General features: G+C 37.4%; 2 protein-coding genes across 3 annotated transcripts in view; both read right to left on the reverse strand.

The window, feature by feature from the left end:
- The window catches only part of LOC149578701 (S-adenosyl-L-methionine-dependent methyltransferases superfamily protein), a 205,254-nt gene that overhangs the window by 107,504 nt on the left and 80,547 nt on the right, over window positions 1-17,203 (reverse strand). The window lies entirely within an intron of this gene.
- LOC149578702 (uncharacterized) lies at window positions 13,157-16,339 on the reverse strand. Its single transcript, XM_089815436.1, has 5 exons — window positions 16,239-16,339; window positions 16,024-16,074; window positions 14,035-14,095; window positions 13,825-13,909; window positions 13,157-13,719 (listed from the first exon to the last, which is right to left on the reverse strand). The coding sequence occupies exons 1-5, from the start codon at window positions 16,337-16,339 to the stop codon at window positions 13,157-13,159; spliced, it is 861 nt and encodes a 286-aa protein (XP_089671562.1).

The raw sequence follows: 17,203 nt of genomic DNA on the forward strand, positions 1-17,203 counted from the left end.
GAAGTTGTCTAAGGTGAAGGGTGAAGAGGTCTAAATCCCCACTGCCAGAGAAAAACAACACAGGGGTGGGGATGGGGGGGCGGTGGTGTGGAATAACAAGTGGAGCAAGTAGGAAGGGGAAAAGAAAACTAGATGGAGAGGCTGAGGAGAGTGTGATCAACAAGAGGGATGAGGATGACAGAAAAGAATTGGATGAAAGAGAGGAAAGACTGGTTAGACCACCATGGGGTCTGCAAATGAAAATATGAGAGATCGAAGCAGCCCACCCCATTAAGGATCACCAGATCAGAAGACTAACAAAGATGGTGTCGCCCATACTTCATGAGAGGTCCAAAAGCATTGTCGGAATATCTCTAAAGCCCTAAAGTAGTAGGATCAGTTTCTTTGATACATATGGTGTGGGTAGTTTGATTTTGGAGAGGAGTCTTTGCTTCCTAAGACCAGGCATTGATGAGCCAAGAATGAGACTATGCCCATTGGAAGAGACCTAAGATATGATATCTATAAGTTGGTAAATGGGTCCCCATTAGTACCATTGTGAGATGTGTGCGAAGAAATAGTCTGAGTAAAGGAACACACTGCAATATAAAGGTTTCAGAGGAGGTAGACTACGTGACAAACCCAAACCCAAAGGGATCTAGCAAAAGAGTCAAAGTAGACAACTAAAGTTTGACCACAAAGACACTCATTGACATGAAAGGTAACCCTATCGAAACCACAAATCCAACCAATGGATCTAGTCTCACAACTGAAAGAAGAAATTAACTAAAAGCCCATGATACTGGGAAGAGGACAAGCAAGACTCTTGTGAGTCTTCGTAAGGAAAAGAAGAGTAGAAAAATCAAAGAGCATCATGAATAAGCCAACAAACAACCAGAAAGTCTCATTACCGTTCCAGTAGTTGACCTATAGTATTGTATTGTTTTTATTCCTAACAGACCCTTGTATTGTGAACATCATTTACCTATATCGTTAGAAAATGGGATTCCCACCTAGGAGGAAAGGAGTCTCTAATAACCACTTTTAGATTCAGAATAACTACCCACTTCCCTTTGCGTCTGGCAACAACAAGTTCTCTTGAGCAATCTAATTTAGCCACTTGAGATTTCGTGAGGTCTTCATTTAAAAAGATCTTCGCAGGCAAAGAGAACAACTTCCTTCCAACTTTCGGAACCGGAAGCCTATCAACTACAAAAAGAAAACGCAAGAACAAAATCGAGTCATATGACCTAGGCACTGTCTAAGGTGATGTCATTATGTTCAAGTTGTTCACTCATAAATATATTTCCTACAAACATCAAATCAATAGTGATAACTGGGAAGCTCCAAAATTTGAGATTCAGATCTCGCATTCACCTAGTTCTCTCTTCTATGAGCTTTGATTTTCTCCATGCCAGCAAAAGGTGGAACACTGTTGTTATTGCAAACAAGGCCCAAGTTTGGATTTTTTTTCTGTCTCACTTGAGTAAATCTTGCAAGCTAGCCAATTTGGACTATTTATTCTTCAGTTCAAGAATGTCTTCCTTGACTATGGATTACTCAGTATTGGCGTGAAGAAGCTTCCTGAGATTTGCATTTCAACCATCACTAAAGAAATCCTATCAAAAATTTCCTACATGGAAAGTTTCAAAGAGTTGTTCTCTGATTTGATTTTCTCAACTTGGTCAAGTCCAAAATAGAGGAACTTTTTCATTTCTGCTAGTAAGTATGCAAGGGTGTGACCACAAGAAGAGGATCGTTGAAAGCCTCCATGGCACACACACCCCACTTAAAGCAAACAACCAATAGCAAAGTGACAGAAACAAACCAAAAGACTGCAACTTGACGACGGAAGAAGAGAAGTGAAGTTGCTAAAAAGACAAAGGAAGACCGCAACTCGACAAAGACCTCAATATGGCAACAATAATAGAGTAGAAAGCGTAGACAAACAGTCAAAGCTCCAGAAGGAAGGAACAAGGCCAAAGGAAACCCACTGAGGAAGAACTTGGCCACGATGAGGAGAATATAACACCAAACTACAAAGAGAGCTCTACAAAAAAAGGGAGGGGCAAAGGCATGACACGACCTGCATACTTATGGGCAAGTAGCATAGATATGCTTGGCAATGGACCCGTCAAATGTTGAGCAACAGTCGCGTCGGGCGTTGGGCAAACACCCTAGGCAAGTGCAAAATCTTCTTGATAAAAAATTGATAAGAGGTAGCTTGCATTTCCAACACACTATAGAATTTTTGCCGCATCCATGTTTAAGAGCCTCTTGCATCCCTTTATGAGAAGCTTTGGTTTCTACCAAATTGTTAATTGTACAACTCAATCTTTCCAAAAACAAAAAGGCAACAAATTTATCCAAGTGCCTAGCAATGCCTCCCATACTAGTATGACCTAGATTACCCCTTAAAGGACCATTTGTATTCAACTTACCATTCCCAAGGGAAGAGTTATACAAAGTCGATCCAACTTATATTTGCAATGAGGATTTTCTCAATAAAAGATCTCATTCTTAAGTAAGAATATAAGGTAGAAAATCTTATGCTTGATAGATTGAGCCTTATTCATTTTGGTTTTCTCCTAAATATAACTGATATTCTACTGCCTTCTCAGAAGATTCTGTAATCTCTCCTTCCAAATGTTCCAGAGCATAAAGAAGATGGCAGATCATATTGTAGGAGTTAAATTTTGACCGTTAGGTGAATGGAATTTCCATGTTCAAATAAGCTATTCAAAAGACTGGAAGCTGACCCAAGGAAGATTAAAACCTTGTAACATGACTTCCATTAGTAAACCCCACATGGATAATAAAAGAACAAATGTATAATGGTTTCCTCATTGTCCAAGAATAAAACACAAGGAAAGGGATCATAAAAGCCACTTTTTATAAGTCTGCCCCCAATTACAACTCTTTCCTTTAGCACCAATCACACAATGAAACTCGCCATAGGAGGCTTCCATATGAGTTTGAAGAGGTCTTTCAACGGGTGACATTTTTGCTTATGCCATCATAGTCTAAAGATATTGAATACTGACTTTTAGGATTATTTTCACAATCAAGGGAATTTCAAAGTGAGGAAGTTGGAAGTTCAAAGAGGGCGACCCAAGAGAATTATGTCAATCTGAGGTTGTTCAGGTAGCTCAATGTGGATTGGACAATCCAAAGAGGGAATCCAACATTGTCCAATCTCCTAAGGATGAATAGTGGGCTAACAGCAGTGAGCAACTTTGATCCATCCTATTGGTTACAAAAAATTCCCGGTAGTCTTCTATTTTAATTTTTAGGAACTTATTACTGATAGGTGGATGTCTGTACCAAGAATCGGTCCAAAAGTTGGCACTTGACCATTATGTACAACCGAAAACAAATGCTTTTGTATAAGAGCTTCAATCCTATTTAGAACAACAAGAATGGGTGATCCATTCAGCGTCATTTTTGACTTGATTTGGTTTATTCAACGCCTCAGAGGCTTCACAGACTCGATTGTGGGCTAGCGCAAATACTCATACCTTGCTTAGTGCTCATCACGGGACATAGCTAGCTCGATTGGGTCGACTAGGACTCGTTCTTGTACACCCAGGCCACTATTTTACTAAGCTCGATTGGGATTAACATCGATCGTCTTCTAACATACCAGTTCTCGTTGGATGTTCCCGCTCACCTCCTCCCCTCACGGCAGAAGCTGAACGGACATGTCAGACTCAACATTTACAGGCAATACATCTCCACGACTTGGATCAGCCCTCCCGACAATTAACGCCCTCGGATGGCCTTCTACTAAGAGCATTTTCTGGAGATTCAGGATGGTATCATTATTCGCCCCTCTTATTTGAGCCGCCATTGGTGCCATGCCCTCATCATCGCCGTGGGGTCATTTAGAGTCGGAGCCCACCGACTTTTTTGCCAGACTAATCACCACCTAACCAAAGAGGAACGGGTTTGCCGCCTTTTGCACTTTATCCGAGATGGAAACAGAGATCCATTTTATCTTCAGGTGTCCCATCTACTATGAGATCAAAGGTAGATTTCACTGCCTTTTCAGAGATTGCAAATCCCTCTCTGCATTTTTCAACTATTCGGACTAGAGGTGCCTTGCACTCTACCTCCAGGAGGCCTCCCAGCTCAGAGATCACACCTTACAGCTCTGATTCCCTCCGAACCAGACCTTGGATTGGCTCATCACGAGCTTCTTTCCGTCCACGCCCACTTCCAAGAGCAAGAAACGACCCCATCCGCCTGCCTCTGGACACACTAGATCGATTAGACCTCGGCATGGGTTCCTTAAACAGCAGCACCCTACCCCCACGGTTATACAAAGGCAGAGATGGAGCCAAACCCAGCCCTTTGCTCATCCTGGTCCTTATCCCTCTGTATGGGATTTCTTTGTACCGAGAAAGGACTGATGGTCTTTCTCTCTTTCTTCTAGTTGTTTCTTTTCTCTTTTTGTAGCGCTTTTTTTTCCGGTTACCGTTTGGTGCTCCTAGTGGTTACTTTTCTTCACTGTACTGTTGTATCTTTCAATCCCTTAGACCCTTATTAGTCTCTTGTTGGACATTAATATCATTATCTTATCTTATGTAACCTAAGGATAATTGTTGATCTATTATTCTCTACATACTTAGCTAAGATATTAGCTACCCACAATGCAGAAGGAGACATCAGCATTCTGCATTAGCTTAACTGCCATAGCCTTATTGTGCTTGGTGGAGAATTTGAAAACTAAACCACCCTCCAGCCTGGATTGACAAAAAGTCTCCCATTTAATAAAGGACTGCATAATTTTCTCTTGCAAACCACTTCACATGAATTGTTGGCAAAGGGAGTTCAATTGTTTTAAAATTGAAATCCACCCTAGAATTCAGAAGAGAAGAAACGTATACACGAAAGACTTGGAAGAATGCCTTAACCAATGTTATTCATTCTGCTATTGAAAGCCATTTATTGGTCCACTTTTCTGGTTTCATCCTGTTTTTTTATAAGCCAATACCAATCTTTAAGCTGTTTGGCTACAAGAGAAAGCCCCAGATGTCGAAGCAGAAGAGATCATCTTTCAAAGTGGAAGAAATTGAGGATTTGATCCTTCAGTTAAGAAAAGTGATGACAGATAATGATAAATTTAGCATTATTAACCAGCCAACCAGTAGCTCTACGAAAAACCTTAAGAAGTTTCTGCAATTTTTGAGCTTCCAAGCAAGTACCTCTTCCTAGTAATGTAGAGCCATCCATAAACTGAAGATGGTTGAAAAAGCTAGCTCCTTTTGGCCCATCTAAAACCAGTCATTCCTTTTTCCTGACAAGATTTAGTCACTCTTACAGCATTCAATGAGGACCCACAATGTTACCTTTATAGATGAAGTATCAACTCTGTTTAATCACTTGACGAACTGCAAAATCTTTGAAATTCATGAGTAAGAACTAAACAGAAATTTGAAGTGGCTGTCAGCTAGACAGTTTTATAAAATCTATATTGTAACTTGTAAACATGATAATGATTGATATTTGATAGTAAATGAAAACCTGTGTAATTAAAGATTTTATTTTTGTTTGACATTTGGTTGAATATCTGTGATTCTATGTCACTAGTTTCATTCATTCTTTAATTTCCAGATTAAATGTAACTTTAAAGTTTCAAACAATTAAATTTCTAGATTTTCCAAGCACCCTTGTGCAAGGACCCAAAATATTTAACGGGAAAGAAAGCCTTTTTATTTACACACCCTAAGTCACTTTTAGTCACATACCTAGGTCGCCACAACTGTCCCCAATTGCATCTTGAAAATATGAAAATCAGAATAACTTTTTAACTTTGAGCCAAAAAAATGATGTCATACGGATTTAGCAAGTTTATCTAAAACGATCAAAGTTATAACAAGTTTTTAAAAATTTTATGAAAAAATACTACGAATTGATGAAAAAACAACAGTAAAAGTTTCGGCAAGTTCGTCCCCACTCTTCCAAGCTTGAAAGTACATACACTCTTTGAGTACTCTACAAATATCACATTTATGCTCTCACCAACCAAAAGTTGAGAGTGAACATTATATTCTTCACTAGGACAAAATCTAGCATCTTTCCTTCCTCCAAAAGATAGAGATTATGGAACACTTCATTTTCAAATGCCCTAGTTACTATGAGATTAGGAAGACATACCATTGCCTCCATACGAACTCAAGCAACACTTCATCTACCAGCTTTGGATACAAAAACTAGTAAACTCAAGCACTTTATCATTGGAAATCTATGACTCGTCAACATAGATCCTTATAGGGATATTGTAAAAGTCCTAGAGCCCCCACATTGATCACCTTCCTTTAATCTATCCAAGATACTAACTGCACCCAACACCCATTGGATAGCACTACTTCACCCATCCAAGTAAATAAATGTATGAGACAATAATTCTCCTAGAATACCACTACTACTTAGATGCCTCTACACATTATACCCTTACAATGTTGATTTCATGATTCTATTCCTCGGCATCATGGCTCTACTTGACATCACCAACCTACTTGGCGCAGGAGCACCTAGTACTAGATGAACACCATGAGACCAATGAGCAATATCACAAGGATTTGAGTTTCTAAGATCACTTTTGAGGTAATAAGAGTCATTTCAAATCATTATGAGTCAATTTTGTAAGGCAATGTAAGCCATTTGTCCAACACAAATCAATAATGTCTTGATAGGGTCAAAATGGTCAAAATGCCCAAGGAAGGGTCTAAATGGATGTTAAAAAAAAAGTCTTATTTAGTCCATCTTAGAGTGATTAAAGTGTCCATGCAATATTTGTAAAGTTTGGAAGTAATTTGACAAAAAATGTAAAACTTGCAAAAAGTGTCCAAAACGGGTTACAAGAATGCAATAGGTTGGTTCAAAAGGTAGTTCGGAAGTTATAGGAGGTTGGAAAAGGTTTGCAAAACCATGCCTGGTCGAAATCAAGAGGTGGAGAAAAGTTTGAGGGATTTTGTCAAGATGTACTCATTAAACCCTCAAACTGTTCAATAGATTGAGAGGTTTGTGACTAGTTGCAGAGCCCTGGAGACTAAATAAGGTTGTAATTTCAATTTATAATCTATTTTGTATGATAGTTTAATGAGTGATCTCTCCAATGAATCCATTTTCAGTCAATTCCACCCTCAATGAGGGTTACCAGTTTTGTAGAGAATGTCACAAGTTTTAACTTTTGATTGAACAATGGATCTTGCCATAAACCAGACTAAAGTTCTGTCTTAGTATTATCTAAAGGTCAACCAGAGCGACTGAATTGATTTTTAGTTGTGAAGAAGTTATTAACAACTGTGTATGGAAGATCATGGTGAAGATCAGGTTGTCAGGGAATGTGTTTGACAAGTTTCAATCAAATGTTTCTTATGTTGGACTATTAAATATTGATCTATCAGGTATGTAAGTGATTTGATATTGTTTCTAAGAGCTTTTATCACTTTTCATAGTGTTTGGAATGTACAAGGAAAGAATCTGCGATCCCTTTGATAACTGTTTTTTCATGGAGAATATGTCAGAGTTACAAGTCTGATTCTTGTAACAGTCTGTAACTCAACAATATGTTGTTTGTTTCTCACCTTTGGACATTGACAATTTCAAGTTTCATAAGATTGTGTAAGTTGATTGAGGTGTCTCTTTGGATTTGGAGTGCTAATTCTTGAAGCTGTGATAAGGCAGCAAGGTAATGTACTGACTGATGGTAATTGAATCTTAACCTTGTAATTCTATTTCTCCATTTAAGATCGTGCATTACAAGTATGGAGTCATTTAAAGGGTCAGACAGTTAAGAGAATCAATTGATATAAAAGAGAATGCGATCCATTTTCCAAGATGTTGATGTCATTAAGGTTGTTGAGTCCCAATCAAGTGGATGAATTGTAAATTGGAAAAACAGGGTAGATGTTTAAACTTAAAGAATGTGATCAGCCAATGGATCCTCATTCTAATTGAGGGTGTTAGTGTGATCAGAAATTGATAAGGCATCTTGGGATGTTTGAGTTCCCTTGAGAGACCTACTTGTGAAAGAAAGTTCCTCTTGAGACTCATTTAGCGGGTGTTGTTACCAAAGCAAAGATGAAATTTGACCTTGGGTCATGGTGAATGTAGTGCTTCCCTGTGAGCTCTGCATCACTACTCCTTCCTAATCACCTCAAGCTATGAGGATAGACACATTACAACTTTCTTCATTACTACATAGGTTGCACCAACATTGGATTTTAAGGGAGGTTCTAGAGGGAGTTCTTTGCTTTCTGCTCGCACCACCATACCTATTCCCCCAACTTTTGGCACTTGTCATTGCCAAATCATGTATAAACTATTTCACAATGATCAACAATGACACCAACAGTTTCTCTTTGCCAAGCTCTAATAGAGATTCAGATATTTGACCACATTAGTATCCTACTCTTCAGTGTTCATCAGCCCTTGCTTTTTCTAGGTTTTGTCCCCCCAAATGACTGTGTATTGATTTCCTAACTACTTGTGCTTTTGTTGTATTGCTTCATAGGTTTTTTAGTCCTTTAATCAATTTCCTAATGTGTTGTCTTCCTAGAACTTTCTACCATACACCAACATTTTTTAATTCACACACACTAATTTTTGGTCACCTGTCAACATTCATATATAGTTCTAACAGATGGATTATGGAGGTGGTGGACATTGTTAGCATGGACAAGGTATTAACCATTCATATCGAATCCAAGATGACTCCAAATAGAACAATGCTAAGCTATCCTATCACTGCATCATCAAATACTCCACCATAATTCTTCTGACCCTACACCACCCATATCCAAACCATATCAGCATGATAAAACAAGACAATGAGGGAATCTCACCCTCAATGTGCTTTAGCCTGTTCACCCAGACATCCACCTCAAAAGCTTAAAAGTGTTGGAAATGTTGAAGTTATAGTTGTGAGACACCTGTTGCATTCTGCCATTAGCAATCTCAGAATCATTTGTTGATGCTTCTAGCTGTTCTGTGTTGAGGCGCCATCCCACTGCTAATGCTATGCATATTCATTGCATTACGTGTTTGAGCCTTCCCTTTATTCTTTTCTATGGTCACTGGAAGCATTTTGACAAGGTGCCTTCTTTGAATGACTCAGCACCGTACCCATGCCTTGCTGTCAGTATTTCATCTTGGCATCCTATTTGGCTTCATGCATATACTGTCTCCTTGCTGGCTGCCTTCTTCGGATGTTTATTGTGTTGGCATCACACTTACATTGGTTTAATGTTGGCGGTTATGATGTCATCGGTTTCCCTTATGTCTTCATCGATTCATGTTATTTCTTTGTCTCTTGTGTAGCACTGATTCATTAATTGGAAGTGTCGTTTTGATTCATAACCATCATTTTTCGTTTAACCTTTGTGGAGACTTTGGGGTGTATTGTGAATCCATCTATCATCATATTGATTGTGCAATAATCATCTGAAAGCATCGCTGCTCTGCTCACAATTAAGGTAAAACAAAAAGTTTCAGTGCCGTGTATAGTTTCTGGACTCTGATTTTTTTTGGTGTTCTGTTCTTGAACAGAACCGTAATACATATATGTTGATTGAATGTAATTCTAGCAATCAGTTCTTAATCATCTAGCTATTTGTGAAATACTTTTGTGAGCATTTGTGTATGGTAGCTAGCTATATATCAGAAGTGGAGTAATCTGATTATTCACATTATCAGGCTTATTGATTGATTGATTCTAAAGATTTCAATCATCAGCAGATTCTTTTAATTGTTTCTAGGATAATTCCTTAGTGTTATCTGTCATTTTGAGTTTTTGTATTACATGTGTTGCAATCTTATATTTATAATTCATAAATTTAACATGGTATTGGAGCAGGTTTAAGGAAACAATCCAGAACCAGAAGTATTTAGTTATATTTTTACTCTTTTTCTATTTTCCAATTGTCTGTTTCATCTTTTACAATGGTGAACCATTAGAAAGTTGAAGACAGATTAGAAGATTCTTCAAATACCCCTAACTGGATATTTGCTAGATCCTTCCCAAAAATATATTCCAAACTAAAATATGCAGATATATTACCAAACTCAAACGAGACCAGTAGAAATTCCAAACGATATGTACCCAGCTACTTCTTGAATATAATATTCAAGACTCAAACATAGGCAGAAATAATACGACACTACAATAAAACCAGCACATTCTCCACAAAAAAATAACCATTCTTTCCAAGATACTATTCAAGATTTGAACATATGAAAGTGTGTTATAAACCAACAGCATAAAACCAATAAACTCACATACAACTCCTTAAAACAACGTTATTGCATTATACAACAGCAATACAATAACCAGCAGTAACAACTCCAATCTTAAATATAGTTTAACAGTCGGATTGGAATACTAGAATAAGAACCTCTAAGCACATCTGAAACACCTGAATTGATGTCTCCCTGGACAATGGATTTGCATCCACTATCTGCCGCCACGAGGGGCTACGTCCTCATACTAGCTGAAAGTTGAAACTTTCCAAATACTCTCGCAAGAGAGAACTGAAATCTGAAATAATAAATCAAGCATGCCTAGGAATGAGCCTCTTTCCCTTTTTAATACACAAACTAAGACTCTTTGACTCCCCTCTGGCTTTCGTCTTATTCCCTTATGACTCTTCAACTTCCCTTTGGCATTTCGTCTTGTTCCTCCTTGACCTTTTGCCCTCTTTATATCATTAAATTGACCTTTTAATAATTTGAGTCTACGCTCTCATAGTCAATTTTAACATTATATATAATAAGACTTCAATATTTCTAATGTACAAATCTCCCCTCCTTTAAATTGCTTGTCCTCAAGCAATCAGTAACAGGATCCCATATGAGTCTGCAAGTAGCCCTGTAGCCCAATTGAAAACAATTCCAGCCGTATTGCGAAGCAAGGTGTCACTCTACAATCTATCTCTCAGTCGGATCCCTGGATCCCATATAACTCTCTGAAAAAACTTTGCACCTATAAACTAAACAATTCTGATTATCCTCGCATCCAATTTCAAATTACGCAGCATTGTAACAAAATCCTCAATAAGCCATAGATACATACTGTCAAAATCTAGATCCCAAACCCTATTGTCATAACCAGCCAATATGATAAGGTAGAAATGTATCAATGAACTATGCATAACCTAGTAGATGGTGACAACCCGACCTAAATAGATGATGTAATAAACAAGTCGCTCAAAAACTAAGAGTAACACCTTGGGTGCATCAAATACCATACTATCATCATCAAACTAGAGAACCTCCGGGTACATAGGTACTATGAATAAGAATGAAGCTGAAAACTCGTTCCTGAGATTGAAACATAACTCCCATCACTACTACACCAAAATCTATCCAAAGGCTGACGTATGCAATCCAACCAACTCATTGTATGGTGTGAAATCGGAAACCCTACTAGATTCGATCCAATGACGATCAACCATAGTAAATTCACCACTTCCATCCTGTGACCCATATTCATTGCTAGGAATCATACCAGGATTCCATATCCTCAAATCAAAATGATAACCAAAAGGAGAGTCCTTGTTTATCTCAAAAAGGGCATTATCAGAAATCCAATCAACATATACTTCAAACAAGGGGTTGTCAATAAGCTAAATGTGATCTGAAACTTTGGTACTTGGTCTTTTAGGACAATTGTCCAAGTCATAAGTTTGTTGAATGCTATCAAGCTCAACAATGACTTCTTTGACAAATTCTTGCCTCACCTTACCGTCATGTTCCCGAGAGTGATTCGTGACCCTGATCTGATTTTCTGCTTCCTGAAGAGAAAATCAAGTTTCATCCAATGCCTCTTGAGTAGACTTAATCTCCCTATCGAGCTCCATAATCCCATTCCTTTCCTTTTTCAGCTGATCAACATGTATTTCAGCAACCTTATGAATGTTATCCCTGTCAGAAAGCAAATATAAATAATCTAATTTCATAGTTTCAAGAGTTGTTTTAATCACTTACAAATCAGAAACAAGCCAATCTGCTTCCACTCCCTTTTGAACCTTTCTATAGAGATCTTCCAACATCTTGTGAGTACTGTCATAACGAACCAGTGATGCCACGACCATGTCATTACTAACTTCAACTAATTCTTTAAGGTATGCATGTCATTATTGTCATGTTAAAGAGGTTCATCGTCTTGTAGTGTTATCTTAGATTGTTCCTCTGAATTCTAGTCATGGGCATAGGAAATATAGGGTTCATCACACAAAGACCCCAACCTGTTATTACCTTGTGTGCAACCAACCTCATCAACCTGCTTGTCAAACCTAATCTCCAAATCACCAACGTAGAAACTTGCACCCTGTATCACCTCTTCTACGTGATCACCAAAAGGCTGCAAATCAATGGGGGTTGACTGCTCTACTTTTTCAAGACCCTCTATTAGATGGTTTTGGTCTGCTGGAAATTCTTCATACACATTCTTGCACTGATCTTTTGCAAGGAGATCCTAAACCACTTCCAAATACTTTTTTTTTGCCATATTCGTCTTATTTTGCTGCTCTAGATGAAGCTTCAAGTAATTGTTGAATGGAAAGTTATTCTGAACTTGGTTAAGAAGTTTTTTATATTCTCTGTAAATGTTGAGAATTTTTGCTCTTATATCAAAATTTTCACTTCTGTAGGCTAGTTTGTCATTAGCATGTTGTGGATGTCCATGTTTATCATAAATCTTTCTTTAATATTTATTGGTTTTCTTTACTTTACCCTTGGCATAGTTATCCTTCCTATCCCCTATATCTCAATCAGTTGATCTCAGATCCTGTTGATGAGATGGGCTAACTTTTGAGTAATCAAAATTTGTCACTGGGTAGTTAGGACCTGACGCGTCAATTTCCATTGGGCCTGATAAGGTAGGAAGTTTTATCTATTCAATTTCAAAGTTTTCAAGCATCTCCTGCTTTCGAGATTTTAGTTGTTCATGTTGTGTCTCCTTCGCAGTAATATGTCACTTTTGTTTTGCAATGTTTGTTGTAACATTACTACCTTGCTTTTTCAGTTCCTATATAACACTTTCGCACTCATCTACCTTTGATTTCAACTCTTCAGCTTCTTTTTCACTTCATCTAGTTCCTGTCCAAATTCATTCATTGATGATTTTACTTCTGCCTCCTTATTTTTTACCCTTTTAAGCTTTTCTTGGAATTTACTCAGATAGGCTGTCAATTCTCAATGTACACAACTTTTGTGAAGGGTACCTGCAATCTTTAACAATAAACAGAGTTGTTGCTTTCATATCAATACGAAGCCGATCCATCAAACTCTCTTTTGTCACATGATATAGCATGTTCCCAGATCTATCCTTGACATCAATAAATCCATATTGCTTAAGCCTATCTTCATTATCTTTGCCCAGGCGACCCCTTATACCTCTATCTAATGCATATGGTGCACTAATATTGATAACAGTGTCAATATCTTTGTACTTGGAAGCATAAAGCAAAACTGCATTCCCACCTTTACTGTGCCCAATGATAGTGTTTACTTTGAACTCCTTCCCTCTAAAATATATAATTACAGATGGCAAATCTTCAGCCTCCTTCCAATAATTTCCATATAGAAACTGGCAATCACTTTCCCCGTTTCCAGCAGAGTCAAAACGAAACATATTGATTCCTTTATTTGCTATTGCAGATGCCAAATTTACCAAAATGTTATCATCATGTATTGCACGTATTGTTTTGGGATTCCCGTGCACAACATGACCTTCTATTCATGCCTTAGAGTCCTCCTGCTTCAAACTCATCAACTCAACCAAGGAATGTAAATAAACTTCACCAAATTCTTGGTTTAATCCTGATACAATGATTCTACTTGTCCACTCCTCATAACCGACTTCCACAAGTGCCCAGTTCCTTGTACCTGTTTCAGTTGCGTCTTCTTCCAGAATTTCCCGTGCCTTCCAATAGATTCCTTTATTCCCGCAAGGACCTCAAATGAGCTCGAATGTCTTTGAGTGCTCATCCACCTTCCCCAACCTCAAAATTTTATGCTCCCACTCCGTCAATTCTACTAGTAACGCACCCAAATTTCAAGTGAATTCTGATACCACTGGAAATTTATTACTTCCAAATATCCACGTCTCCTGCAATGGCCAGCAAATCCCATAGCAATGGTTATGTTTAATTAGTCATTACAAAGTCGAGCATGAAATCCAACTGAGATAACTCCCCGCTATAACAAATCCCCTAGAGAAGTTAATGTGTATTATCGATGGTAGATTTTCGAGTTGTAATGTTCATGTTGTCAGTTCTCATATCCTTCTAACACGAAAAACCGTTCACTGGACCAATATTCAAAAATAATCTCTTTGCCCTGCAATGTAGCTTATTTCGTAACTGTTTCTGAGCATGATAGTCAAGCCCAAGATGATATTCATAAAATGGTGTCAATGATTCTATCTTGCTAAAAACTCCTGACTGTGTGTTTCAATCCAAGCAAGCAAGAAATATCTTCCCCTTCTCTCTCATCACCCAATTCTCGACTCCTCAACACATGGCTATGAGTCTATAAGTGAAAGTCATCAACTATGCTTGAAATTTTATGCCTTTTTCGTAACTCCCTATTCCTAGTACCCATCGTCTTCATTCAGATAATGCATAAGATATGGTTACTCCTATTGGTTCCCAAAACTGCAGATTGAAATCCTACGAGCCTTGCCTGCTCGATGCTGGGATATCCAACTGGTTAAGGCCAACTTGACAAGATCGATCAACGTGATCTAAATCTCCTGCACTTGCGGCTCTGCAAAACCGAGGCGGGTGTACCTAATCCTGGAACACAACCTTATATCCAAGATGCTTAAAGCAGATCGGATAAAACACGAATACAATGAAAGCTTTCAAAACGGCAAGAATTATAGAAAGCTTTAAGATTGCAAATTACGAATTAAAATAAAAGTAAATAATTGTATGAATGTTTTTTAAATAAAAGTGATTATTACAGATGATTGCAACAAATGAATATATTAATTCTTCAATGGAAAGAAATGAAATAGTTGCCAGCATACGGATTATGAATTAGGAGTAAAAGACCAGTGCTTAATTAAATGGGCAATCAGAGTCAATATTATAAGTTGAAACGTACAACTTTATAAAGATTAATATATTTTAACTATAAACAGTTTTTATAATTCAGACGCGACGGATCAATTATATAAACGCAATTTAAACTAGTCTAAAATGCACTTTAACTCTTGCAAAGACAAATTAGACATAAATACGGAAATAATTAAATATTTCACAATATTTATGTATATCTACTTTAAAATGCAATAACGACCCAGTGCACTTATCCAAATATTAAAATATTTATAGAAAATAATAAAAAACATTTATAAAGGATGCAACTTATTAATAATTTAAAACTCCAAAATTTAAAATAAATAATAATGTCAAAAATAAAATCACAATAAAGACATTCCTTACAGATGATCCATCTATTGCGAACATATCCGAGTCACACAAAATCCACCCATTAACTCAAATCCACAAGCTTAGTTCAAATATTCATTTTTCCACCCATTGAAAAATATAATACATCATAGAGCATAGGATAGGTAAAATTTTAAAATATAAGAATGAATTTTCTCGTAAGTCTCTCTTTTGGTTTGGCTTTTACATCTCATATTTATAAGTTTTAGAAGGGTGTTCGTTGCTTTATCAAACATTGTACCTTTTCATAATAAAAACTAACTAATGTTTATATATCAAAACCAAGAACAACCACAGGTTTATTCATACGTTTTATATATAGTAAATGGCAGATGTTTATAACTCTTGTATTTGTTGTGCTTGCACGTAACTCCACCTTTTCTCCATACGCGTCCACAGTCTGACATCCACAAGTGAAAACCTGTCTGTATCTCGGCACTCCAGTAGTTCCAACAAAATCCGATTCATCTTCAAGTCTTTTGCCAATCTCCCCACTTTCACATATCACCGGCTCAATCCCGACATGGCTCCTCTCATTTCATCGTGTAAGAAGAAGTATTGACTTATCCTCCTTCATTACCCATTACTCAAGCTCTCAACCTCCCTTTCACTCGCGCATGTGCTCCTAACCCTGCAATAGACACACCAAACATTAGATATGACCAAAATTAGAGAAAAATACATCCTGCCTGCCTCAAATAGATTGCAAAACGATGAATACACCAGTCTCCTTGCTTTCACAAGCTAGATACATCCTACAATGTTCCTCAGATCAAACTCCTTAGTCCCACACACTTCAAGCCTGCAAGCCTGTTCTCTTCATCATTGTCAAACAATCTATGCAAGAGCTCCTTGGGTACGATTCTGAAAACAAAGCTACAGACCAGTGGATCCATTATTTAGCTGCTCAAATAATTATTACTAGATATATAGAATTTCTAAAGGACAAAACTAAACCTGATGGGAAAGCTTGAAATGCATCGGTAAAATGCATCAATACTGAGAACATGCTAGAAGGAAAGAACTAAGACAAAAACATGTTCATGTTCCTGTGAATGGAATTGCCCTTGATGCAATACATCAATGCTGCTCACACCCTGGTTGATTTATGCATTCTATATCACTTGCAATACACACATATTGAATTGAGAATGAATAGATCCTAAGCAAAATAACAAAATCCGTAATACTTATCTCTTCTGAATTCATGCAATTTTCTTCATTGTCATCTACAACCTCTTGATATGAATAGAATCCCACATAATCTCTAGTCCAAGCATGCAACAAACATGCAAGAAATGCTCATTTCAGTATGCACAAACTCTTTACCTCCTATTGGTATACACAAGGCAAGTTTTACATATTTCCTTAGCAAACTCCCCTTGTATCAGATTTTCTGGAACATTTATATCTAATGTGTTTCAAATTGTCAATATTCATTATGCATTATTTTGCATACATTTTTTTGTTCTGAAAATGTTCCTTGTGCATCTAGGATACAGGTCTAGAAACATTCCACCATTTCTTGATATAATATACATTTGTCCTCAGAATTCCTTGCTTGAAGTGAAGACAACAGCTATATTGCAGGCCTAAGGTTGTGAAATGGTTGCAAGTGATGAAAAACTTCCAATAAATGCTTTAACCTCTGACATTATTTGACATGATAATTCGAATAATGCCTTGATAAAAGAACAAAAAGATCAATTTGAAAATCCTGCCCAATGGTGGGAAAAATGCCTGTCACAGTAATCTCATTC

Source organism: Cupressus sempervirens, chromosome 1, assembly GCF_028749045.1.
Source record: "Cupressus sempervirens isolate cs-2001-9-10 chromosome 1, ASM2874904v1, whole genome shotgun sequence".
Classification (NCBI taxonomy): Eukaryota; Viridiplantae; Streptophyta; class Pinopsida; order Cupressales; family Cupressaceae; genus Cupressus; species Cupressus sempervirens.

Bases quoted from the DNA above. Each gene is read 5' to 3' on its own strand.
- LOC149578702 (XM_089815436.1), bottom strand. From the start codon at position 16,339: ATGGATCCACTGGTCTGTAGCTTTGTTTTCAGAATCGTACCCAAGGAG. The intron at 16,075-16,238 runs GTGTGTGGGACT...TGTCTATTGCAG, and splicing joins AACAGGCTTGCAGGCTTGAA to GGTTAGGAGCACATGCGCGA. The intron at 13,910-14,034 runs GTGCGTTACTAG...ATCTATTGGAAG, and splicing joins AGAATTCACTTGAAATTTGG to GCACGGGAAATTCTGGAAGA.